This window comes from Scophthalmus maximus, chromosome 17, assembly GCF_022379125.1.
Source record: "Scophthalmus maximus strain ysfricsl-2021 chromosome 17, ASM2237912v1, whole genome shotgun sequence".
NCBI lineage: Eukaryota > Metazoa > Chordata > Actinopteri > Pleuronectiformes > Scophthalmidae > Scophthalmus > Scophthalmus maximus.
The window spans coordinates 12,999,577-13,024,980 of NC_061531.1; the positions used below are offsets into that span (position 1 = coordinate 12,999,577).

Here is a 25,404-nt window from a genome sequence, read left to right on the forward strand (position 1 = left end):
ATCAATGTGTGATAAACGTGATAGATCACATATTTGTCTGTTGTGATTTCTCGATGCAGCCGCACAGCCGAGGAAAAACAAGCTTAGATGTCATTAGCTCTTGAAATCTGCGAGAGATCTCGCAGTGTTTATCCACCCTTTGTCAACCTCCTATGGGAAGATTTTGAAACTCTTGGAGTCAGATTGAGGAATTAGCCCATCATTTCTCCCCGCTCTTCAGACAGCCTTGAGCATGACAGAGTGTGTGTACATGCATCCGTCTCCGAGGCACTGAAATGATGTCTGTGGAGCCCAGTGATTAGAGTGCCTGTCACCTGTGGGCCCACGGCATTGATCAGATCGCTGGGTAAACAGATGAATATGTAAACAGCGTAATAACTTCAGACAGCGCCTTTAATTAAACGCAACACAAAGGAGATTAGCTGGAGTGCCCCGAAAAAGTTGCGATTAATCACAGGGGCGCTCCGAGTGTGTGCATGCATATGTGCATGTGTATGCGCAGGGGGTGGGGGGGTTGTGACAGGGAGAGAAATGCATAGAGGAGAAGTTCTCTACTGTGTTTGTGACAGAGCGAGACGGTTTTCAGATTCTGATCACTTTGCTATCAGCCTCAGAAGGCTTTTCATCTGTGTCAGCGCCTTCTGTGTTTAGCTGTATGAACTGACACAAAGCAAAGAGATTTCCTGTCACGGCACTGAGAGAACTAGCGTGTTAAGTTGTGAGCATGTGTGTGCGTTCGTGCGTGTGGTACATGCGTAAACGACACTTTTTACTACACACTTCTCTAGGTATGTATGGGAGAAGAGCGGCTCAGTGATTGACGTGAACGCGTCGCCCCGCCTGCGGCAGGATCCTGACGGGACCCTGCACATCTCCCAGACGTGGTCGGGCGACATCGGAACATACACCTGCAGGGTGACCTCAGTGGGTGGCAATGACTCCCGCAGCGCCCACCTCAGAGTCAGGTCTGCATATGCCCCCCTTGTCTTATCTGGCTGTCAGTATTTCTTTTCCCTCTCTTACTTACATCTGACCAGGACATGATGGATGGGTGTTTTCATCACTGTTGTGTTTTATCGCTGTTCTCCTCTACAATCCATCAAGCCCTTCTAATATTTACAATGCAGGGCTCTCAGTTTGGCTGTTTAATTCCGTTATTTGCTGCCTCTCTTGTCTGATTTTATTTGCCTTTATCACTTTGTCCCTCTCCCGCACACACACGTATGCTCACGCAGGCAACTGCCCCATGCTCCAGAAAACCCAATAGCAGTCCTGAGCGTCACGGAGAAGAGGGCCATCAACCTCACATGGGCCCAGGCCTTTGACGGAAACAGCCCCCTCATCCGCTACATCCTGGAAGTCTCCGAAAATAGTGAGTGGATCAAAATTAAACATCGCCTCAGAACCAACGTCGCCATCAACAATGCACAGAACCATAGCGTACGGCCACACCACCTGATTCACGCCTGATCTGGTTGGATCTGGTTTGATCTCAGAACCAATGCATTTTATAGTTTCTTGTGAGTAATTTTAAATGCAATATTGTAACTTTAATATTGTTACCCCTCTTACTTTATTAGATTCCCATTATGTAACAGAATTGGCACTCGCATCCTCCTCTACCTTCCGCAATCAGTGAAACTCGATTGCCTCACCTTCCTCGCGAATGATCAGGGGAACCAAATTGTGTTGATGTCCAATGCTCTTATCTCCCGTTTGCTTGATAAAAATCAAAAGAAATGTGAATGCTTTCACCCACGGAGAGTGAATCGTTCAACCATTTCTCACCGAGGCTCAGGCTAACTGAGAAGATGACAGCTCATTAAAAGGAAAATGAATCCGAGGATGCAGATGGGATCTGTTTTGTAGGATAATTGAATTTCCATCTGATATTTAGAGAGGGAGTATACCAAATAAATTACCTGTTTTTTTATCAGTGTGGAAGCAATATTATCGCTGGAAATGAAACAACGGTGTGCAATAATAGTCAGGAGTGACGTTGAATTCATGTGTGAATTTGCAGAGAGATTTTTCTCAAGACAAATGTTAATGCTCTCACAAGGTCATCAGCCGACAACTCTCTATCGCTCACAGCTCTGTCTATATGTGTTTTCTCCATCTCAGATGCTCCGTGGACGGTGCTGCTGGCCAACATCGAGCCAGAGTCTGTCGGGGTTACCGTTGGTGGCCTCATCCCAGCGCGCTCGTACCAGTTCCGCCTGTGCGCCGTCAACGACGTGGGCCGGGGCCAGTTCAGCAAAGAGACTGACCGGTGGGTACTCTGCATCTACTTAATATCAAGAAATGCTGCTGGTAGTCTGTGAATCTTAACATGTCCACTGGCCATGAGAACAATGTTGCAGTTTGTGGGCCTTCACAGTTCTGCAACGGCACGCTCTCCCCCCTCTCGCCTCGGCAGTTTAATAGAAAAAGTCCAATGATTATTTCCTGTTAAGCCCACTTTTTGGTCTTCACTCCTGTGAGTGTGAGGGAGAGATGAGCCAGTTTTCAGGACAGGCCTTTTTCAAGATAAAACTGTGAATGAGCTGAAATTGCACTTTGTGAAGACTTGATTCGTGTGCTGACCCAGCTTCATCCCTCTCGCTCCCATTAAATGTCTTTGCTGTACTTCATGAGTAAAATACAGAGAGGCTGGAAAGAGGCAGAGATCCACATAGACTCCAATCTCAAGTGATTTCTCTGGACTAGGAAGATGAAACGGTCATAATCAAACAGACACACCCAACACACGCACACCCTGCCTGCATCAACGCAGTGCTTTCAAACCTGCAGGTAGGAACTCTGCAACACAACCCACCGTGCACCTTTTGCACCGCACGCTCACTCACAGAGCTGGGTTCTGTGTGGATGTGCCCAGACTAGAGCACACCACAGGAGGGTGACTGAGTGTCAGTGAGAGTGCAGGGCTTTTCTGAGGCATCTCTCCGGCACACCTCTTTGATCCTAAACACTTTACTTTATCTCCTCCGGAGCAGTGCTCCGGTGCAGCGGGAAGAAATCAAGATGTCATCTTAAATTGACTTAAGGGAAAAGTCGGCCTCGATCTCTCTTTCTTGTTCTTTCATATCTTTCTATCACTCGCACACTGTGTCTCCATTGTGCCGCTGCTCCATTTTTTTTACCAAGGCCTCTTTGATCCTTGTCGTGCCACAGCCAGATGTCCCCCCTTGGACAGTATTATAGAGAATGTGTTTTTCGGACAAAGACACAGCCACGCTTACCCCAACATTGCTTTATGGTGTTAGGAAAAAAAATACAAAAATATAAAAACTGGGCTTATCTATGATTTGACATCGTTGATGAAATGGGATTGAAATTTAACGAAACCCCTAATAATTAATGCATAGCTTCACTCTTTGTCCCTTCTATCATCCGTCTTTCCCTTCTTCTTTCTTTGCCGCACCAGATTAACTCTCCCCGAAGAGCCTCCCAGTGCCCCCCCTCAGACGGTCATCGCAAGTGGCCGCACAAATCAGTCCATCATCATCCAGTGGCAGCCGCCCCCAGAGAGTCATCAGAATGGTCCGCTCCAAGGCTACATCATCAGGTGAGAAGACCGTGACATCCTTTCTACCCGGGGATAGGTGTCCGTCCCATTGTGCTATTCAGATGTAATAATAACTGTTATGTCGGCTCCTTTTCTTCTTCTCCATTTCGCTTCATTCTCACTCACCTCTGCAATAGAATAATTGGTGCCAATTAAATACCTTCCTCTCTACTCCCTATTCATCTGTTGTCACCTCTCTCATTGTAACCATTTAATAACTGTTCAGCATGGCTTCTCTCCCATCGCTACTCTTTTCTTTTTTTTCCTCCCCCCGAAGGAATACGTGTTGTAATATACTTATATTTTCTGTCCATCTGTCTCTCCCTCCATCTGTCTATCAATTACTCCCTCGGCTGCCAGATACTGTCTGTCTGGGCTTCCAGTGGATTGCCAAATGAAAAACATCACCAGCCCAGACCAGACCAGTCTGCTCCTGGAGGACCTCATCATCTGGACCAACTATGAGATCGAGGTGGCAGCGTACAATGGAGCAGGCCGGGGCACCTACAGCCAAAAAGTCACAGAGTGGACCCTGCAAGGAGGTGAGGAGTTAACTCTGGTTTCACAAATTCCACTCATTTCCCGCGGCCTTATCATGGTGGATGAGCCTGCTGCACGACACTTGTGAGTGACAGTTAATCCAATCATCTGTTATCAGCGATCAAATGAAGAGACATATTTTTCTCCACTGCACACCATTTTGGATGCTCGGCTAACTTTGAAAAGATGATTCACAAACGTTAAGACAACGGGCCGCTTTCTTGCTCAGTCAGACCTCTGCAACCGCTTGCCTTGCAGCACTGCCTATTTGTCAGGTTCTATGTGGTTAAACTTCTCAGTAAATGCTGCAATACTCCACAACTAATTATGCGCAGACATGAGCCAATTGCTTTCATCACAGCCTTTTTTTAAATTCTATCCAAGATTTTTACTTCTCTTTCATTTTGTTTGCACCAATTTTGGTATAGTGGCTTTTACTGTTTTAGTTCCCTGATAAATTCCTCTCTTTTTGTACCATGAAAAAGCATACTGTTGGTTGTTTTTTTTCCCCTGATGGCAACATTTCACAAAATAAATAAATCCTGCACACTCTGGCAGCCTCCCTGAGCACAGATTTAATTGACTCTGCACATAAATTACCAGGTGATGACGTGTGTCAGACTTAGACATAGCTTTGGACGTTGCCGACTGAATTTGAGCGCCAGTTGTACATGCCGCGTGATTGAATTAGAATGCATATTATGAAATTTCAGCTTCACATTCCCAGTCATTCCCATCAAGCCCAGTGATTCCAACACCATATGTTCTTTCCCTCCCTTTCTATTACAAAAATCTTCAGAGAATATGAATGCACCATCTGGGTTGCTCCAAAATGTTGTTGTACTCAATAAAGGAATCTATCCATCTATGAAAGTAACATTTGTTACGATTAAATTACACCACGCCGAATGTACGATTATTTCCGGCGCCAAATCGATGCACATTAAATCTGGCCCTGCAGAAGAAAAAAGTGATTTTACAGTAAACGACAAATCAAATATTAACATGCTGACTTCTAGATATATAGCCAAAGTAGGCAATAGGTAATGCATCAGCATGTTAAAAGGTTAATCTTTTTTCTCTCTTTTTTTCAGAAGAAGAAGCTTGAATGATTTTCTTCGTACCGGCTTTCCTAAAAAGTCAATTCATAGATTACACTTTAAAATGCTGCTGCTTGACTTAAACGAGCACCAAAAAAAGAGGATATCGCTCCTGGTTTAGATATGCTGCGCTCGCATTCAGTTTGATTTTAAATTCCGCTAACTTGTATATGAAGCTTTGTAAGGCTTAACACGCTCGCATATCTCCGAATCCCTGTCATGTTAAATCCACTCCATGAGCAGAGATCCTCTACACCAGACTCACTAAATATTCTCAAGAGCACTCATAAGAAAATTGTGAGTGTTTCCTTCTGCTCCGCTCTGCTCCCCGCTCAGACACACTCATTAGTGAGGCAGCACCAGCAGATATTTTGGTTGTGTTAGATTTTTACTGATGTTTTATATTAGCCCGTTACGATGGTTTTCAAGTTTTGAGCTGATTTGTTTATTTATGTAGCCTTTTGTCGTTAGCTTTTGTTGTTGGCTTATGTAAAGAATTTCGTATACTTAGCCTACACAGTGGATCTATTTTCCACACCACTCTCACAAACACATATTCAAATTCACATTCTCCGTCAATAAATTTATTTGAGCTGCAAATGTAAAATTCAGTAATGCTATGAAGAAGTTGTCTACATGCAACTTCTTGTTGAAAGTCATGTCACTGGATTTATTTAATCTGATATTTTCCTCACTATTTCATCTTTACATTTCTCCTTACATCGTTCATTTATATTTTGAGCACTGAGCTGGTGCGTGAAATACTTCAAATGCCTCAGATGTAATTGATCCTCTCTGGAATACATTATCATCATCATCAAAATCTTGGAAAACTTCAGCACACTCTTGTACTTAAGATGCCTGATCAATCAATCACTTAATGAGCGGGTCCAAATTGGAGTCCGCTGCCTCTGAAAATAAACGAATGTACCGCGTTTGAAAAGAAACTCGAGATCTGCGTTTAATCAGCAAAACTGTGAAACGTGGACGGTGCGGCAAAAAAACGTCACCGTTTTCTTTCCCCCCTCACTTCCCCCATGCAAAAAAATTCATAATTATTTCATCATCCCAGTCACTGTCAGTGAATAACGGCAGTGAACAATGCATTCATGTTGTTTAGCTCAGCTCTCATTAATTAGATGTCTCCATCACTCAGTCCATTACAGGCACAAGAGCGGAGCATGATGTGAATTTAAATACATTCGACGAGAATCAAGGATAGCGGTGAGCCACGGGGGCCAAAACTGGCCAATCGGCATTGTTAATGTGCGACTCCCCAACTGTTTTCCGGTGTTACATCAGAATGGCATGCTCACTTCAAACAGACTGCTGCGGGCTTCACCTGGAAGCCGCCTGAGGCAACCGCTCTCACACCCTGTTTGATTGGCATGTTCTCACCTCCCCAAATGAGCCAAAGTAAAAAAGTTAAAGAAAATTAAAAAGAGAGACAGAGAGAAATGCTTCGTTCGGATTCTCACACTCAAAACGAGGCTGGTGCAAATGTGGGGTTTTTTTTCCTTCCCCATCTCATCTCTTGTCTCTCTTCACCACACCCCCTCCCCCTGGCTGTCCATCTTCCCCCACCCCCCACCCCCTTTCTCCATCTCTCTCTCTCTACCCAACTCCAACTCTCTCATTTTTGTCCTTTCTCTGGATCAGTGCCCACTGTGCCACCAGGAAATGTACAAGCCGAGGCTGTCAACTCCACCACGGTGCGTTTTACCTGGAGTGCACCGAGCCCGCAGTTTATCAATGGAATCAACCAGGGATATAAGGTGAGCAGCCCCCTTCTGTCAACTGGTGCACTCTAGTGGTCAGAGGCAGAAGAGCACTTTGTCATCTAAATCATTACAAGCAGTAGTCGAAATCTTGTGAAAGTGAGCAGCATTTTCCTCCCGAATCCAAATGTTAACAAATTAGTTAAGTCAACGGTTTAAATTTTAATTTTATTAAATTCTACCCAAAAAGAAAGTACTGACACTATCGGCACTTCTCTGAGGCCTATAATGTATGAATTCAAATCCTGTGGCCTATCACATCCTTTCCAGCTGTTGGCATGGGAACCCAGTCGTGCAAATGAGGTCACCATGGTTACGGTGCGTCCCAACTTCCAGGACAGTGTTCACGTCGGCTACGTCTGCGGCCTTAAAAAGTTCACCGAGTACTACACGTCGGTGCTGTGCTTCACCACCCCAGGAGACGGGCCCCGCAGCCCGGCTCAACGGCTGCGCACCCATGAGGACAGTGAGTGTCACCATTCAGGCTATGATACAGTAGTTGCAGATAATTACGTGTCAGGCTGTTGTTCTCATCAATTACTGCCTGCTGATGTTGTTTTTGTTTTTATAGCCCCTGGTGCAGTGGGACACCTCAGTTTCACTGACATCTTGGACACCTCTCTAAAAGTCAGCTGGAAGGAGCCACAGGAGAAAAATGGTCTCCTCACAGGTAGCCATTAAAGATGACGTCGACGCGTCTCGTCCTCTTTGCACATTTGAATTCACTCAACCGTGTAAACTGTGAAAACCATTTGGAATTATGCCACTTCTTCCAGGCTACCGTATCTCCTGGGAGGAGTTCAACAGGACCAATACACGCGTGACCCATTATTTGCCCAACCTGACTCAGGAATACAAGGTGACGGGGCTCACTGCCCTCACCACTTACACCATCCAGGTAGCGGCCATGACCGCCAAGGGCCAGGGCCAGCTCTCCGCTTCCACTATCTCCTCTGGTGTCCCTCCAGGTCAGTGCTCAAATAAGCAGAAGAACTATTTGACTCCAAGTTGAGAATTGAATTAAATTTTAAGTAGTTGAAATATCACCTGAATATGCAACGGCTAGGTTTTAAAATTGTAATTTCCACCTCTTGTGACTCAAAAGATTTTTATTAAAGTGTCAGTTATGATGATTTGGACGTTATTTAAAATTCCTCTCTCCACAGAATTGCCCGGTCCTCCCACCAATTTAGCCATCTCCAACATCGGCCCTCGATCTGTCGCTCTGCAGTTCAAACCTGGCTATGATGGCAAGACGTCCATCTCCCGCTGGCAAGTCGAAGCTCAGGTTAGACACTTCGTATCTCTTTTTAAAATAATTAGAGCAATCCGTTTTTGTAGTTTGACGTTTTAATGTTGCTTTAAATAGTTTATTAGTTTAATTTATTTAGCTGCTGATATAAATCCATTTCTCCCTCTGCTTTTTCAGATTGGCATAATAGGAGAGAATGAAGAATGGCTAATGGTTCATCAGCTGGCTAATGAACCTGACGCTAGATCACTGGAGGTCCTGGACCTAAACCCTTATACTTTCTACAGGTGAGCACACGCTATGAAATAAAACCCATATTAAGATAAAATGTGAATACTGCACAGTGCAGTATCTTCAAACTTGTCTCTGCTTTTCCTTTATACTTGTGAATCATTTTACTGTTATCCTGAATCCATGGCTTGGTTTCCATTGTTTCTCTCTTCTCCGGTCAAAAAACAGATCCTATTCCCTGTAACTGCAATGACCTGGTTTCCTTTTTGCCCATCATCAAAGTTTCATCCAATCTAGTCAAATCCAATCTAAAATAATCTAACCTGATCCTTTGTCATATCTCCAGCCTATCATGATTAAACACCCACCTTTAGATGACTCCAAAGTCTGCTGGTTTTCTCTGCCCCAGGTTCCGAATGCGCCAGGTCAACATCGTGGGCACCAGTCCTCCCAGTCAGCCCTCCAGGAAGATCCAGACCCTGCAGGCCCCTCCGGACATCTCCCCCGCCAATGTCACCCTGCGCACAGCCAGTGAGACCAGCCTGTGGCTTCGCTGGGTGGTAAGTCGTCACAGCTCATTGCACACTGGGCGTGACTCAGTTGGCAATAAATTAGTTGAGTTTTATTAGATTATTATTCAATTTAAATATGCATGTCTGGGCTATTTTTTAAGCCTTTGCTATTTCAAATGACTCTCCCTTTATTCCTTTTTTTGTCCTTCTTGTTGATATGATCGACAGTCATGTTGGGATGAGACTGAACTGGCAAAATGCCCTTGATATTACGAATGCTACATTCATAATAAAAGCTTTGTGGAAATCTGATTTAGGCATATTCATTTTGCCCATAACAACAACAAAAAAGATGACTTTCTCTCATCAATGGATTTGAAAGATTTTAAATCAACGCATTCACAGGCAACACTTTTATTACAAAACCTCAATTTAGATTTTAGTACACAATTTTTTGTATGTCTTTATTGTGTACCAGATTTTTATTTTACATGAAATGTTGCCTTTTTTCTATCTTGTGTTAATTTGTTCCTTTACCTGCTGGGCTGTTATATGCTGAATACAGGTGATGATATTGATAAGATTTTGGTAAGGTCCGTGCGCTCTGTCTTTTATTATTGCTGCTTTCTACTTGCCATGTATTCTTTGCCACATCTGTTCATTATTATCACTGTGCCAGGCAGTGAGAGACGGGAGCAAAGTTCTCCTGCAGGATTTAAAAAAAGGTACATATTACCTGGATTTAACAGCAAAGGGGTGTCAGCTGCTGGGTGATACAGACCTTCAAATTAATGCCATAGCTCAATGAGTGCGGCCTTTTTTCATAAGCTGGGCTAAACTATAGTAAAATTTTGTGGTGTGTGTCACTTCACTGCCAACAGCTTGGAAGTCTTGAAGACCTGAATCAAAGCCACGTTAATGTCAAGAATCCGAGTACTTTCATGAAAGCCAAGTATATGTTTGCATTAGGATCACTTATCATAAAAATTCTCGCAGCCTCTTCCAGAGTGGGAGTACAATGGGAATCCTGATCTCGTTGGCTATCGGGTCCAATACTCCAAAGCCACTTCTAAAGGGGGAGTTCTATCTCATGTCATCATGGACCGGCTGGAGAGGGAGTTCACCATCGAGGACCTGGAGGAGTGGACAGAGTACGAGGTCAGAGTTCAGGCCATCAACGGTATTGGCTCAGGACCCTGGAGCCAGCCAGTCCACGGCAGGACCAGGGAGTCTGGTGAGGAGGGGAATATGAAATACAAATGCCACCATTAAAAACAACTAGATGCATGTATTCAGGAAGTGCTCTAAACTTTGACCTTTACCTCTTTGCTCCAGTGCCCTCCAGCGGTCCCACCAATGTGTCAGCCTTTGCCACCACCTCCAGCAGCATCCTGGTGCGGTGGGGAGAAGTCCCAGCAACTGACCGCAATGGCCTCATCTTGGGCTATAAGGTCAATGAAGTGATCCACATCACAATCACAGTAACACATAGATAAACCACACAGGGAACGGACTCTATGACTGTAGAGTAAAATAAGCAGCATGAAATAATTTGACTAATTTCTCAACACATCAATAATCACTTGTATAACCTTCCCTGTGTCTCTCAGGTTGTATATAAGGAAAAGGATTCAGACAAGGAACCCAACTTCTGGGCAGTGGATGGCAACACGAGCCACAGTGTCCAGCTGAGTGGTCTGGGCAAGTATGTCCTGTACGAGATCCAGGTCCTGGCGTTCACTCGTATCGGAGACGGAAGGGGCAGCTCGCCGTCCATTCTTGAGAGGACCCTTGATGATGGTGAACAGATCTATCTTACCAACAATTTTGAATCATTTAAATTGTATTTTTTCTTTAAATGTGTTTGATGTCACTGTTCTGAGATAATTTCACGTGTCGTTAGTCAGTTCTTTGATGCATGTATGTCACAAATTTTAAAAAAGATTTTGGGAATTTTTAATGATAGTGCCAGGACCTCCAGTCGGCATCCTATTCCCAGAAGTCAGAACCACGTCAGTCAGGCTCATCTGGCAGCCTCCTGCACAGCCCAATGGCATTATCCTGGGTGAGTTTGAAATATACACATATAACTTATATCTATGAATTTATTGATTTTATTGTGAGACAAAGGCAAGGAAGAAATGTATTTGTGTGCTACCTTTCAACAACAAGGCAATATAAAAGTACACACATGAATAGGATTTACTGAAGCGCAACTACAGTGAGGTGTGTGATATGAATAGTGGCAAATTCAATTTACATTTTCGTGATTCAAGCAAAATATGTTGCTTTGTGTTTTGGTTCCGGGGAGAGAATTTCCCTTCAAATTTCTCCATATATGTTTGTTTGATTTTGATGTGCAGCAGGATATTTCTCTATGCTTGGGCTTTGTTATGCATTACTCATTCGAGGTTTGTCACTTAAGTTAGTTTGTCTTCCCAGCCTATCAGATCATATTCAGGAGAAACTCTTCATCTAGTAACGCCGCCACCGTGGACGTGCTGAGCCCCAGCGCGCGGCAGTACACCGCGACTGGACTGAAGCCAGAAATGGTTTATGTATTCCGCCTCACTGCTCAGACACGGAAAGGTTGGGGGGAGGCGGCGGAGGCTCTGGTGGTCACAACAGAAAAGAGAGGTTAACACTGCCGCTAAAATGTTTTATTGAAATTCTCCACCTCTAAATATAAAAAAAAAAATTGTGACCGTGTTTGTGTGTGTTTGTGTGACCTTCAGCGCGACCCCAACCCACGAGCCGTCCTGTTGTGCCTCAAGAGGAAGTCCAGGCTCGCAGAGTGCTGTTGTCATGGGAACCGGGCAGTGACGGCCTGTCCCCGGTTCGTTACTACACAGTCCAGTACAGAGAGTTGCCCGACAGTAACTGGACTGTCCACTCTGCATCAGTCAGCCACGAGACGCACTCTTACATAGTGGACAGGTACATTTTAAATGTTCTAAACATTTAATCCTAAACATCGGCAATTTTTTTGTTTGTTTGGAGGCTGCACATGTTGTACATGTCGTCCACACTTTACCCCTTTTTTTTCTCTCTTTAAAGGTTAAAGCCGTTCACTTCTTACCAGTTTCGCATTAAAGCCACCAATGACATCGGAGACAGTGAGTACAGTCAGGAGAGTGAGGCCATCACTACGCTGCAAGATGGTAAGACCTCATGTTCGGCCCAAACGTGTCTGCGTCACTAAATGTTGATTCCCTGCGGATTTGCACGAGAACTCTTGCATGAACTTGTCTTTACCGCCACGATTTGACTTTGGATTTTTTCGCAGTGAATACTTAACATCAACTGAGCTCGTGTTTACTCTCGAGCTGTTCCCCCACCAGAATGTTTGAATTACCTATCACTCTCCGCAGCTGTTTTGTTTCGCTCAAATTCCTTTTTTTTTTTGCTTATCTTCTAGCCCCAGACAAAGCCCCAACAATTCTGTCTGTGACTCCTCACACGACCACATCTGTGCTGGTCCGCTGGCAGGTACACTGTTGGAATTACTTGGCGGCGTGTCTTGTGACTGGAAGACTGAACGGTGAAAGTGGAATTCATTGGCCAGACCTGCTGATTGTGTTGTATTGAACATTAAGCAGACCCTTTTTTGTCTTTGCAGCCGCCCTCTGATGATCACATCAACGGCGTCTTGTTGGGATTCAGGGTCAGGTACCGGGAGTTGCACCACGACCGGATCCGCAGCTTCACTGTCCGCACGGTCAACAGTCCCTCTGTCAACTGGGCTGATCTCACTGGTGTGTTTTCACTTCTTATCCTTCACCTTGAGTATTATCATGTACTCAGTTTGAAGTCAAAATATTTCAGAATATTTTGTAAAATAAACATTTAAGTCTCCTAATGTTGTCACTCTTTCCTGATCCTGCGACCCACCCTCGTTTTCCTTCTCATCAAACCTCCAGCTCCTTACAGTGTCAGGAACTTGAGTGAATCCTCGCTCACCCAATATGAACTGGATAGTAAGTCTTGTATATACATCTATATATATGTGTGTATCCCGTTATGACTCTCCTCCATCACTCTCCATATGTGTGCATGTCATCTGTTATATTTCACTTCCACAAAATAAGCCATTCGTATAATAATTCACAGTGCACGTCGCACCGACCTCCCACTCAGTTGTATCCGCTAAGGAACAGCCGTGGCTGATTCTTATGATGTGGCTTTAATCTCTACAAGCTGCCCTGCCATCATTTGAGCGTGTTTTCTCTCTTTGTAATCACTGACAAATCTTTCCCAATGTCCCCACGACAACCCCCGTCTTTTCATCAGCTTGCCTTATAATTCCACCCATCAGTTTTTTGTTATTGTTTTTGTTGTTGTTTTTCTATTCCATTTGTGATGTTGTGTTGCCACGGGCCTCAGCAGTATGACTGTGCGTCTCCCTGGAATAACTTCTCTTTTTTATCTAAAGTGTTATATTATAATAATGAGTTGGGTTCTCTCCTTGCAGATTTGAGTAAACACAAACGCTACGAGATCCGTCTCAGTGTGTATAACGCTGTGGGGGAGGGTCCTAGCAGTGCACCACAGGAAGTGTTTGTCGGAGAGGCGGGTATGTTTTTTTCTCACACTGTTTAGCATGTGTGTTAATCTTTAGTAGTATGGAACATGAAAAAGATTATAACATTGCTAATGTAGCTATTATTTACACTCTGCCGCATTGTAGTCCCGACAGCCCCTCCCCAAAATGTGATGGTGCAGTCCTCAACGGCCACGCAGCTGGATGTCACGTGGGACCCTCCTCCTCTGGACGCTCAAAATGGGGACATACAAGGTTACAAGGTATTTGTGAGTTGCTACAAATCTATTCAACTTAACATCTGGTCTCTCTTGTTTTTGTCATTTCAATGAAAAACAAAACAATGAGTTCTGCATCCTCCACTCTTCTGTGTATAGATCTATTTCTGGGAGTTTCAGCTCCAGAATGAGACGGAGCGCCTGCGTACTCTGTTCCTGCCTGAGCTCGGGGTGAAGATTAAGAACCTGACAGGCTACACCACCTACATGATCAGTGTGGCGGCCTTCAACGCTGCGGGGGACGGACCCCGTTCCCTGCCCACCAGAGGGCGCACTCAGCAAGCAGGTGAGTTACACAGAATCCAGATGTGGATGGTGAGTTTATTACAGTTATCGTTCAAAAGGCAAATTGTATTTATCTACCAACTCAAACCTTCTGCCTACTGCACAGGGCATTTCACAGTCTCAGGCTGTGTATTTCTTTATACCTCTCTGCCTTTCCTCTATCTGTCTCTTTGTGCCATCTGCACAATGATTCCGCCTCTCATTATTTAACCACGTTGTTTGTAGTGGTCATGTGGTTGCAAGGTAACTCAAGGTAAAGAACATGAATGCTTTCATCTTGAGCCAGTGTTACACAAAACTCCAAACTGCAACTAAAGTACTTGGGCTTTAAGAGAGACAATGTAAGACCAGCTCCTGCTATTCCCCAGGAAATGGGGCATTTTCACTAAAGAGTTTTGTCCTGTGAGATACAGCATAAAAGATCAGCCCCTCCAGGACAAGCCACGGGGGTGGAAGCCCAATACGATTGCCGAGGAGCAATGAATACAGAGCTCGGGGGGACACATTTAGATTAGTTTTTTGGCTGCAAGTGCACAAAGACGTCTGTGTTTACCAGCTAGTGAGAGTCCCTCCTCTGCGGCTTCAGCACAAAAATGGTTTACAGTATGAATTTCTCCCGTCTTTTCCGCCCCCTTGAAGGCTGTGACATTGGTGAGGGGCACAAAGTGCTGAGAACTTAAAAACACAGGCAGGAATTTTGGCTCTATGCACCACAGGGTACTGGGAAGTGAGCCAGCGCAAGCTTTTGTGAATTTTATGCAGAATTGTGGCTAAATCCTGACACTTAGCTGGATCTGTGTTGGGTCAGCAGGCAGAATTCTCACAGCTCTTGTTCAAGGACACAGAATGATTTTGCGCATTCTTTTAGTTTGCTTTATTTTTAAAACAGGTTTTAGTTTTTTTCCTATTTAATCATTGATTTTGGCTGAACGCCACGGAAGCAAAAAAAAATCATTTCATTGTTACTCTGATAATGAACGATGAAACCTCTTTCACAGCTAATCACATAATATTTTTGTTTCATGTCATCTAGCCTAACATCATTTAGAATTTTTAAGTTACATTTCCGTCCTTGCTACGAGCGAGAGGATTCCCCTCTGATGTATTCCTGCATTACAATTTTTTGTTGACAGTTTCATTTACCCATGTGTGTCTGCGACAGACGCAACTTAACAAATTGAATATATGCTAAATTACTAATGTGACTTATGAAAACCCAAATATCTACCGAAGAGGAAAAGAAACATGACAATTGCTGCAAAAGTGGTTTATATATTTAGTATTTTATATTTTGTTTACAGTTTCACTGAGATTTCACAAATTGTGTCTCACGGCGGCGTAGCCAGGGTCAGCGCATCGCTGCTTGGCAGCTGAGCTCGTAGTGTATGTAGTATTTTCCCTCAGGACGTTGAGGAGATCCGGCTGTCATCACCTCTCTCCCTCTTTCCCCAAAAGCGCCCAGTGCTCCCAGCTTCATCCACTTCAGTGAGTTGACCACCACGTCGGTCAACGTGTCCTGGGGAGAGCCCAAGCAGGCCAACGGCATCATTGAGGGCTACCGCCTGGTTTATGAGCCCTGCACTCCCGTCGATGGTGAGGAACTCCGTCTAGAGCCTAATAACTCTGCCCTGTCTTGACATTCTTCAGCTGGCTTTCGCAGACAGTGATTTACAACCTCCAGTCTCATTACGATGTTCCTTTTTAACTCACGCTGCTTAAGCTCATGCTCTAATCTGCCGCAGATGAGTGCAGGCCCTGCAGAGGCATATATGGCACAGCTGATAAAATATGTTGGAATGCTCTGGTGAGACTTTTTGCACAGTTTCCTCTCTCACTAAGAGAAACGTGGCTAATAGCTGGCGGAGTGTATTTGCCCGGGCCAGATTGCCAAGTAATTGAGAGCAGGGGTGGAATGCTGAGCTGAGGCCGCCGTGGTCCCACGGCTATCCACTAATGGACTCAGAGCTCGGCTGAACAGAGCAGCAACCACAGGGAATACCAGTTGGTCTATTTAAAAAAAAAAAAAGTGTTCTGGTGTCTCTTCCTGTTTGGATATCTAGGAGGCTGCTGACATAATACGCAATATTTCTGTTGAATATGCAAAAACGTTGGTGACTCTAGCTGCTTTCAGACATGCACTATAAGCTCGGACATTTACCTGACCTTTTTCCGGAGAGGCTGTACGTTAGATCTCAAATGCTGCGCCGGACTTTTTCTGGAACTTTTCCTGTCAGACCACTTGTAAAATTTGAGCCCGTCTGACTCCGGACAATCTGCTGCGTTCTTCACATGTGACTGGCAAATTGGGTCCAAACATTTTCTGGAGTTCATGTCTGGAAGCAGCTTTCGAGTGTTTTGTCAGTCCGTCTTGTCTGGTCTTCCAACTCTCTGTCGCTGTGACGTTGTCAACGTTCCTCTATGTGTCGGCTCATGAAAACAAGGCTTGGCTGTGTGTCGCTTGTAGAATGCAGCATCTAGAGTCTTAGTGTTTCCTGTACAGACTCCTCTCCTCGCACTCCAGGTGTCAGTAAGATAGTGACAGTAGATGTGAAGGGCAGTACTCCCTTGTGGATGAAGATCAAAGACCTTGCCGACGGCGTCACCTATAACTACCGCATCCGTGCTAAAACGCTCACGTACGGCCCCGAGGTCGAGGCCAACATCACCACCGGGCCTGGAGAAGGTGCTCTTTTTTCTGATGTTCATGTCAGCAATCGATTTCTTTCTAGTACCTCCCTGACGGAATGCCGGTTTTTCTCACTATCCATTTTTTATCTCCCCAAGGAGCCCCGGGCCCTCCCGGAGAACCCTTTATTTCTCGTTATGGCACTGCCCTCACACTGCACTGGACTAGTGGGGATCAAGGTCGTGCGCCCATCACGAGATATGTCATTGAAGCCAGACCTTCCGGTGAGCCACACGAGTTCACAAGTCCTTCGCACGAGTCTTCCCTCCGTGAAGTCTGCAGCTCTTGATAGTTGATGTATTGACATCTTTTTCTCACCTTGTCTCTAGATGAAGGATTGTGGGACATCCTTATCAAAGACATCCCCAAGGAAGTGACATCCTACACACTTAACCTGGACATGCTAAGAGAAGGAGTCACCTATGACTTTCGAGTAATTGCAGTCAATGACTATGGCTATGGGTCTCCCAGTGCCCCCTCCCCCTCCATATCAGGTTACTAATACTTTTGAATGAAGAGTTAATGCAAAACTGTGTAACTTATATAAAACCTCTATTATTCAGGTATTAATTTCCGTCATGTGTCACGTTTTCAGCCCAGAAAGTGTCTCCATTCTACGAGGAGTGGTGGTTCCTGGTCGTGATTGCTCTGGTGGGGCTCATCTTCATCCTCCTCCTTGTTTTCATCCTCATCATCCGAGGCCAGAGCAAAAAATACACCAAGAAAGCAGATTCAGGTAAGAAAACACGACTGACTGCTGAACTCTTAACGTTTCAGTTTCTCTATTATCTGTTTTCCCCAGCTCAACTATCGACTGGAGTTTGTCTCCCTCTTTGACAGCGCTGCTGAGAATTGCAATTCAATGATTGCACATCCAAAGTCTATTTTACAAAGTGGAAGTGTCAAGGTTCACACAATTAGACTAATCACCCATATTCCCTTACATGGCTTTGGCTGACAGGCAAGAGATGAGAGTGAAGGTTAGCAGCTGAAATGGGCAGATGAATAAACATTATTGTTCATGTTTAACTGCAGTGAGGATCAATACAGGGATTAATGGCTTGGCAGTGGTTTATCGCTCAGGTCATTAGTCAGACGGAGAGTAATTATATAACTACAGCACACATTGGCTTCTTGATACAGTGGCTCACACCACTGTATCAAGAAGCCAATTTCCATGATTGTGAATTATTCCAGGTGACATTACTGCTGCTAGAAAGTTAATCAAAATTAGTGGACGTTTTGTCAGTGCTTTCACGTGGTGGCCAGCTGACCACTAATCACAGTGGAGGTATCTGTGGCAGCCCATCTATTCAGAGGAGCTATGTGGTATAAGGGGAAGGAGGGAGTTTTAGGGGGCAAGTGTGATGGGTCAGGTCAAGCCTTCCTAAAGCCTCCGACTAGCAGATTTTTGGCTCAGTCATCATTTAGCATCGTGCCACGGTTACCAGGGTCACTAAAAAGGGCGCTTGGCAAGACCAGTACAGACAAGAACTCCCCCCCCCCCCCACACACACACTTCTCCCTGCCGTGAAGATGGACTGTCCCTAGGGCGGCTGTTTGTTTTAGGAGAGGCCAGGACTAGACTGTGGGCCCGGCTGATGATGGTGATGTCGTACCGATGAAGACAGAAAGCAGCATTTGGAGTTGTTGTGACGTGTAATTTGAGGATGGGGTGTGTGTGCGATGTGAGTGAATGGCCAGTTCCCCTGAGCACGGCACCTAACGCCCTGAAGGGTCCCTGGGTACCCCTTGGAAGTGTGTGTGTGTGTGTGTGTGTGTGTATGTGTGTGACTGTGTGTGACTGTGTGTGTGTGTGTGTGTGTTTGAAAACATCTTTTTTTACAAAAGACCTGTGTTTATTTTCACGCCTTGAGTTTTATTGTGTAACTAAAGACTAAAGTTGATTCTAGATCACAAATCACTTATTTTATCCCACGACCCACACAGTGTCGTCCTCATACCCCTGTCCAGGCAACCACTCCAACTGCACAGCGCTGCCCCTGACCCACGGAGAAATGGTGCGCCTGGACGAGGGCCGCTTCCCGGCCCTGGAGCTCAACAACAGACGCCTCTCCATGAAAAACTCCTTCTGCCGCAAGAACGGCATCTACACACGGTCAGTCAACGTGCCATCGGTCATCTGCGATGATCAGCTGGCCATTGCAATTCATTTCCCGCTGCTGGCAAACAATCCACTTTATAGAAATATTGTTAAATCAGTTGTTTTTTTTCCGAGTTTCCTCTTCCAGTTGAGTGTGTCACTTATGATACTGACAGGAATTAATAATGTAGTGTTTTGTGTCGCCGACTTCCCTCACAATAGTCCGTCACTCTTCGGAGAACAAACTGAGCCTGGAGGAATCCAGCTGCTGATTTCAGCCTCCTTTCGCTCCCTTGTTGATATTCAGCGTTTGTGTGAAGCAACAATTTATATAAGGGGGCAGCACAATACCAGCTAATTAGCATTCATGAGCTTCTGCATGGGCTCTTTGTCTGTCCATCACTGTTCCAGACAAAAGGGTGCTTATGGGTCAGGGCCGGCCACTTCTCTCTGGCCCAGAGTTTCTCTTCTAAGAGCCGTCAGTATGACAACATGTCCACGCTCAGCAGGACTTTGGTACACTGGCCGTTTGGTCATGTTTACTCACGCATTAGATAAGAGGAATTTTCGCAAACTGCGCCATGAGAAGCGAGAGGAATGTTCAGTGCGGAGACATGGGTCAGACATTTGGTGACTGGGCGGACAAGGGGGCGGGGGGTTCAAAGTGTGCTTCATGGCACGGCCCCCCAAAAAATGGGTTGTTTTTTGCACATTAGTGTGTCCATTATTGTTGAGTGTGCTAAGGGGGGCGGGGGCCTCAAGTCCCGGGAAATATCTGTGTATGCTTTCCCCTTGACCAAGGAGGCCTAGACGGGGATCAAAGGGGCCTCGAGAGCCTCCGTCTCTTTGAAGGGCTCCAATCTGCTTCCGTGCTCTTTACTAATGATCTGTGGACTCAGGAGGAAGAGTGGGAGGGCTCCCCACGGGATGTTTGAAAGGGCGAGTGAAAGAAGGATGAATTAGTCTGTTAGGGCAAAGGGAAACTATACAGTGCTCCTAAATAATTCAACGCTCACTGGCAGCATTTTTTGCGTGTAGGTGTGATAGGTACAACAGGAACCGTCACTCCTCCTCTGCGCACACGTGGGCCCACACTTTTATTATCGGGCTCAACCTTGTCTGAATTCTAAGTAGATGTTTTTTATTTCTAACAGTCCGCCCCCTCATATCATCCCCTTTAACCCAGAGGAGATGTCCCTTTGTTGTGTCTCAGTCCCTTCATAGCCGTTGTCATGTTGTGTCTTCTGAGCCTCCTGATCTTGGCATTTCCAACGATTTAGCGCCTGCATATATCTCAGTGCATGTTAAATTCTTTTTCACTCGAGAGGAAGTCAAGGTTGTCCGCTTTATCCTCCAGTATTAAACCTGACACGGCGGAGTTTAATGCTTGTCTCCTTTACCCCCACACACAATGTTTTCCATTTCAGATCATTTAAACATTTACTTTCATGCCATACCTAGTTTATGTAATTCTTCAGTCTTTCCTTTTTTTTTCTGGCACCAAAAGGAGCAAAGTCTTCTCTCAGGGCCGTGTTCGCCTGAGTTACATACTGAGCCCACTGATGTAGCTCAGCGAAGAGAAGACAGTGGTCCGGCTGCAGCCCCCTGACCGTGCAATTCAATCTTAGCGGACCTTGAACACAGCAGCAGTCATCACTGCGGAAGAAGAAAAAAATAATTGCCTGCACAGATGTTTTTTGCTGCTTCACTTTACGGACTTAATGGCTTGAGCCAAAAGAAGCTTGAGGTCTATTTACTTGACCCGCACTCATGAAAGAACTTTATAATTCCTTGAGCCCAGGGCCATGCTTGGTTACACTCTTTTTTTCTGCAGGACGTCTAAATCGACGACTCTGTCTATACAGTCGCTCGGCTCTAATCACTACAAAGGATCCTTTCATGGAGATACTCATTTTATATAAATTCTGTTTGTGCATCTCGTGACTGTTGAAGTGAGTTGAACTCATGCAGAACTCGCCCCCCTCCATATGTTCCCGGCAGACATTTGGTAAATATCAGGATGTAGGGAGTAGATATTTCTCTTTCATTCAAAAGGTCTATTAGTGGCTTCCTGGAATCTATAAAAACCCAACTCTGTGCTTTTCTGAAGGAAGCTATCGTTTTCATTTTCATAATCAATGAGTCTTTGCTAAATTCCATCCCATTGAACCCCCATGTGATGTGAAGCTTCTTCCTTTTTAGAGACGTTTCGCAGGCATCTGAAAGGAGTCAGTCAGCGGAATGACAGGGCTATTAATGTTTACTCATTGTGTTCTCAAAGAAGAGAGCGCTCCATAGTTTCCCAGAGAGAAATATTATGATGATGATCAAATGAAGCTTTTCTCCCCCCTCATATAAACATTGTCTCTCTCGCTCTTTTCTCGGCTTCCATCTTTCTCTGCCTCCCTTCTGTTTCGTCTGTCCAGGTCTCCACCGAGGCCCAGTCCTGGAAGTCTGCACTACTCGGACGAGGACGTCAGCACTAAGTATAATGACCTGATTCCAGCGGAGAGCAGCAGTCTGACTGAGAAACCCTCTGAGATTTCTGACTCACAGGTAATCATTGTGACCCTGCCCTCCTCTGCGTGTCTGGAAAAGGCAATGAACTCAAATTCAAATAGTATAATTCAATATCGCACAGTTTTTTTTCCTGTTGTCACAGTCACTGTCTATCGTCTCGATAACCTCCATGTTTTTCCGTCATAAGGGCCGCTTTGCTAGACGCGAAAAACTAAAGAGCTGTCTAATCATGAAGCAGCATTTAATGACAGTCAGCAAGACAATCTGCCTCCAGTCGGTGGATCTCCTCAAATTAGATATCCTCCGTTAGCGTAGGCCAGTCATGGCTGTCATCTCTGGAGTTATTATACCGACTTCTCTCCCACGGGAAGAAACTACGCAGTCGCTTCTCATGTCACATTTGGAATATCTTTACAACGAATTCATTTTTCCTCAGACAGGAAATGTCCTGTTAATCTCGCCTGCTGAGTCTCAGCTCATCATGTGATGATATGAACTGCTCAGTGTGTGTGTGTGTGTGTGTTCGTGTGCGCGCGTGTGTGCGTGCGTGCGTGTGTGCGCGTGTGTGCGTGCGTGTGTGCGTGTTTGTTTGTTTGGAATAGGGAGGGCCAGTGTAGAGAAGAGAGGATGATAATGATGGATGCCAAAGGCGAGAGAATCTGATCGCAGCAGATTCTGGACATCTGTATTCCCACACACTCGCACCGCGTCTCCCAATGGCCAATTTATCTTCAACCTGCACAGTCAAAACATTGTTCAATCCCTCGCTTGAAACAAACAGCCCGCTCTCCCGGGAGACACAAACCGGTGTTATTCTTTTCCTCTGCATAGCCTCCCACTGTTTACCTGCCACTTGTGCAAATAAATGGCGCTTCAACATCTGTTAGGCTGTAGTCTCTCAATAGAGCTGTGGATGGGCAGGCACTTGTCAGGCAAAAGTGTGTGATGCTTTCTCTGTTTGTAATTTGCTCTCTCTCTCTCTCTCTCTCTCTCTCTCTCTCTCTCTCTCTCTCTCTCTCTCTCGTGTTTTTTGTTTTTTTTTACTGTTTGTGTTTCTCAGCCTGCATAATGTGTGGGAACAGTAACAGGCGTCACCCACGCCAACATCTGTACATTATAAGACTGAGTGCTAAACATTACGACAAAAGCAAGTTAATCCTGTAAAAATGTCATCTGTCCAATTCCAGGAGGCTCTTGTGTACACTTATCACATCTGTGCTCCACAGAGCCACGGGTGAGCTCATACACGTGTGAAGTAGACGTGATTATCTGCCCCATAGACTTGCACATGGATTAATAGATTTCCAGTTGTAGATATTCCCCTTCTGTGTCAGGACTGGGACGCTGCATCCACACTTTTACGCTTTATTTTTTGGAACACGCGTTACACTAAAACAGAGGACTTTTGAAAAGCTGCTGGACCTGTTTTAGTTTGAAAACAGGGCTGCTTTTTCGGGGGGGACAGGCAGAAACGGACACATTTGGAATGAATGCAGACACCGAAATGTATCTGTTAATTCGACTGCCCGTGGTAAATGCAAACTCAGTTTCAACTCAGTTTCCTGGTCTTCACTTTTTTGTCATTGCTGTTCATCGTTCGTAGTATTTTTCTGAAACTTAAGCAACCGACTAAATAAACGATCTGCTCCCGGTTTACATCAGCACATACATGACCAGTGAACGTGAACGATCATGTGATGTGCCTTTTCAGGTGTGTTAGTATGGACGGTGAATACTCCGGAGATCACTGACACGTATTAGTGTGCATGTAGCCAGTGCCGTGCGATGTGTCAGTAAGAACGCAGCAGTAGAATTAGCCCTGATTTGTGAGCATGTAAAACTGTCGTTATTCTCTGTAGTCAGAATCCTAAATGTATGCTGTCGTTTTTCCACTCTGCACTATACTTTATAACTATCAAAAGCTGTTTTCAGACTTGAACTCCGGGAAATGTCCTTTAAAATGGGGTCCAGGCATTTCCCGGAGTTTTCCTCTCACATATCGACGAACGCAGCAGGAGGAGTGTCAGAGTCAGGCCCGGAATATTCTGTGGCGTCTGGGCGGAGCATGCAGGAGGAGGCAGGACACGATGACAATTCTGCTGTCGTCAACATGACCACTCGCTCACTGAATCCTGAGAGATTTTCCTGTCGTATTCTTACACGGCTCCCTCGCACCTTTTCTGGAAATTTTCCTCGAAAAAAGTTCCGGAAAACGTCCAGAGCAGCCATTCGCGGACATTCGCGTTCTCACATACAGCCCACATTTCAGGAAAATGTCCAGACTTAGGTCCATATCTGAAGGCAGCTTTCTCTGAAAGTTCTCAAACTTTGTCTCCACGTTGACTCACAGGGCAGCGACAGCGAATACGAGATGGATCAGGGCCGACAGAAGACCCACTCTTTTGTCAACCACTACATCAGCGACCCCACCTACTACAACTCGTGGCGGCGGCAGCCGAAGGGCGTCTCTCGTCCGCCGGCATATGGCTACTCTCAGCCCGAGCCCCTGGTGGAGCAGGAATCACGGCAGCACCCCCCGCCTGTGCCCCCACTGCCCCCTCTCCTCCCCCAGAGTGCCCCATCCCCTCAGCCGCAGTGCCAGGGCCAGGGCACTCTGTTCAGGCCTAAGGGAAGCCGGACTCCCACCCCCTCCCTGCTGTCCTCTGAGCCCCCCAGCCAGCACAGCACCCTCTACCGGCCCCCCAGCAGTCTGGGCTGTGCCGCTCAGGCACCTACCGCGGGCTTCTCCTCTTTTGTTTGACACACAGCTCTCCTTCCAATAACAACTGAACCCTGAGGACGAGTCCTTGATTTTGTTGCTGTTGGTTTATTTGTATTTAGTTCTTTTTTTTAACTTTTGGGTTTTTTTCTCAACTCCGTCTTATTGATGGATTTATTGCTCAATATCAAGCATTGCAGGCATCTTGAATAGCGCTTTCTCCCCTGTAAAGAGAGTGTGTGAGTGCGCGTGTGTGTATGATTGTGTGTAGGGCGTATGGTTGGGTAGTCCATGTGATATATATTTCATGAAAAGACAATCATTTGAAAGTTTTTATGCGTTGCTCAAGGAAATTCGTTTGAGGGTTCAACAACATGAACAAGGCATAAAAAGAACCTGAGGTTCTGGAAAAAAAATCCTTGTTTTAAAATGCTGTATTATTGTTTCATATGAGAGCTTTATGGAAGAAGAAAATCAACCACTTTAGAACCATATAGATTATGGACCACTTGGCTTGCCGAGAGTGGACAATGGAAAAAGCAACTTGGATGGAAAACTCTAATGTTTGAAGAGAGGACAGATGTAAAGTGAGAAAATGGACTTTTTAGACAGGGCACAAATGGTCACTGTGGCCATTGGCTGCCTTTGAGTTTCTCACTCTGCCTAATCATTGTTGCCTCCACCGATGAGGTTATGTTTTTCACACGTGTCTGTTCATTTGTCAGCAAGATTATGCAAATAGGACTGAACTGAATTGCACCAAACGTTGTGGAAAGACGGGGGCCGAAGGGCAGGAAAACAAAACAAAAAAAAATAAAACATTACTTTTTGGGGCAGATTCGAATCATGTGCTATGAATTTGAATGTTTTTGCTCTGAAAGTCTGGTGTACGTTGTTTGACACTGGCCTCGGCGGAGGTGCGTGCTCCACTGAGTGCCATTCTAGTCGGAACTGCATTGTGTGTTTACTGTATGTACTTGTATGATATTGTTTACAAGATATTTATATCAATAAGCTTCAAGCTCAACATTTTCAGAACATCACTAGTGACAATGTTATGAATCACATTAAAGCATTGTGGCACCTTTATTGTAGTCTGGGGAATGTGTTAATCGTGTGCTGGTACTCGTGTCAGTAGGTATTCAAACTTGGACATCGGTTTGCCTTTATATGTGTCAATCACAGAATACAACAGAGGATCAAAAGCACAAATCTTCTTCTTCCCATCACAATCACATCAAATATGATGCTGTTAATAGCTGTCAGAGAAGTACAACAATAACTTACTTTA

At 45.2% G+C, this 25,404-nt stretch overlaps 1 protein-coding gene across 4 annotated transcripts in view; it reads left to right on the plus strand.

Annotated features, from left to right (window-relative positions):
- LOC118288386 (protein sidekick-2-like) overlaps positions 1-25,202 on the plus strand; it is an 81,733-nt gene extending 56,531 nt beyond the window's left edge. Inside the window, exons 13-45 of one of the 4 annotated variants that reach the window (XM_035614413.2) lie at positions 789-965; positions 1,236-1,372; positions 2,125-2,272; positions 3,428-3,568; positions 3,929-4,110; positions 6,868-6,983; positions 7,257-7,452; positions 7,558-7,656; positions 7,763-7,954; positions 8,153-8,274; positions 8,416-8,525; positions 8,879-9,029; positions 9,978-10,215; positions 10,317-10,432; positions 10,592-10,781; positions 10,948-11,046; positions 11,424-11,618; positions 11,717-11,918; positions 12,039-12,142; positions 12,400-12,470; positions 12,601-12,736; positions 12,902-12,958; positions 13,453-13,554; positions 13,669-13,784; positions 13,899-14,085; positions 15,540-15,677; positions 16,585-16,767; positions 16,869-16,994; positions 17,100-17,264; positions 17,366-17,506; positions 18,721-18,889; positions 21,301-21,430; positions 23,745-25,202. In XM_035614413.2, coding sequence (XP_035470306.2) covers positions 789-965; positions 1,236-1,372; positions 2,125-2,272; positions 3,428-3,568; positions 3,929-4,110; positions 6,868-6,983; positions 7,257-7,452; positions 7,558-7,656; positions 7,763-7,954; positions 8,153-8,274; positions 8,416-8,525; positions 8,879-9,029; positions 9,978-10,215; positions 10,317-10,432; positions 10,592-10,781; positions 10,948-11,046; positions 11,424-11,618; positions 11,717-11,918; positions 12,039-12,142; positions 12,400-12,470; positions 12,601-12,736; positions 12,902-12,958; positions 13,453-13,554; positions 13,669-13,784; positions 13,899-14,085; positions 15,540-15,677; positions 16,585-16,767; positions 16,869-16,994; positions 17,100-17,264; positions 17,366-17,506; positions 18,721-18,889; positions 21,301-21,430; positions 23,745-24,155 — 5,047 coding nt within the window. In that variant the 3' untranslated portion in view covers positions 24,156-25,202. The remainder of the gene's footprint in view (positions 1-788; positions 966-1,235; positions 1,373-2,124; positions 2,273-3,427; positions 3,569-3,928; positions 4,111-6,867; positions 6,984-7,256; positions 7,453-7,557; positions 7,657-7,762; positions 7,955-8,152; positions 8,275-8,415; positions 8,526-8,878; positions 9,030-9,977; positions 10,216-10,316; positions 10,433-10,591; positions 10,782-10,947; positions 11,047-11,423; positions 11,619-11,716; positions 11,919-12,038; positions 12,143-12,399; positions 12,471-12,600; positions 12,737-12,901; positions 12,959-13,452; positions 13,555-13,668; positions 13,785-13,898; positions 14,086-15,539; positions 15,678-16,584; positions 16,768-16,868; positions 16,995-17,099; positions 17,265-17,365; positions 17,507-18,720; positions 18,890-21,300; positions 21,431-23,744) is intronic. The other 3 variants (XM_047327974.1, XM_047327973.1, XM_047327975.1) reach the window with 3 other exon arrangements.
- Positions 25,203-25,404: the final 202 nt, after the last annotated feature.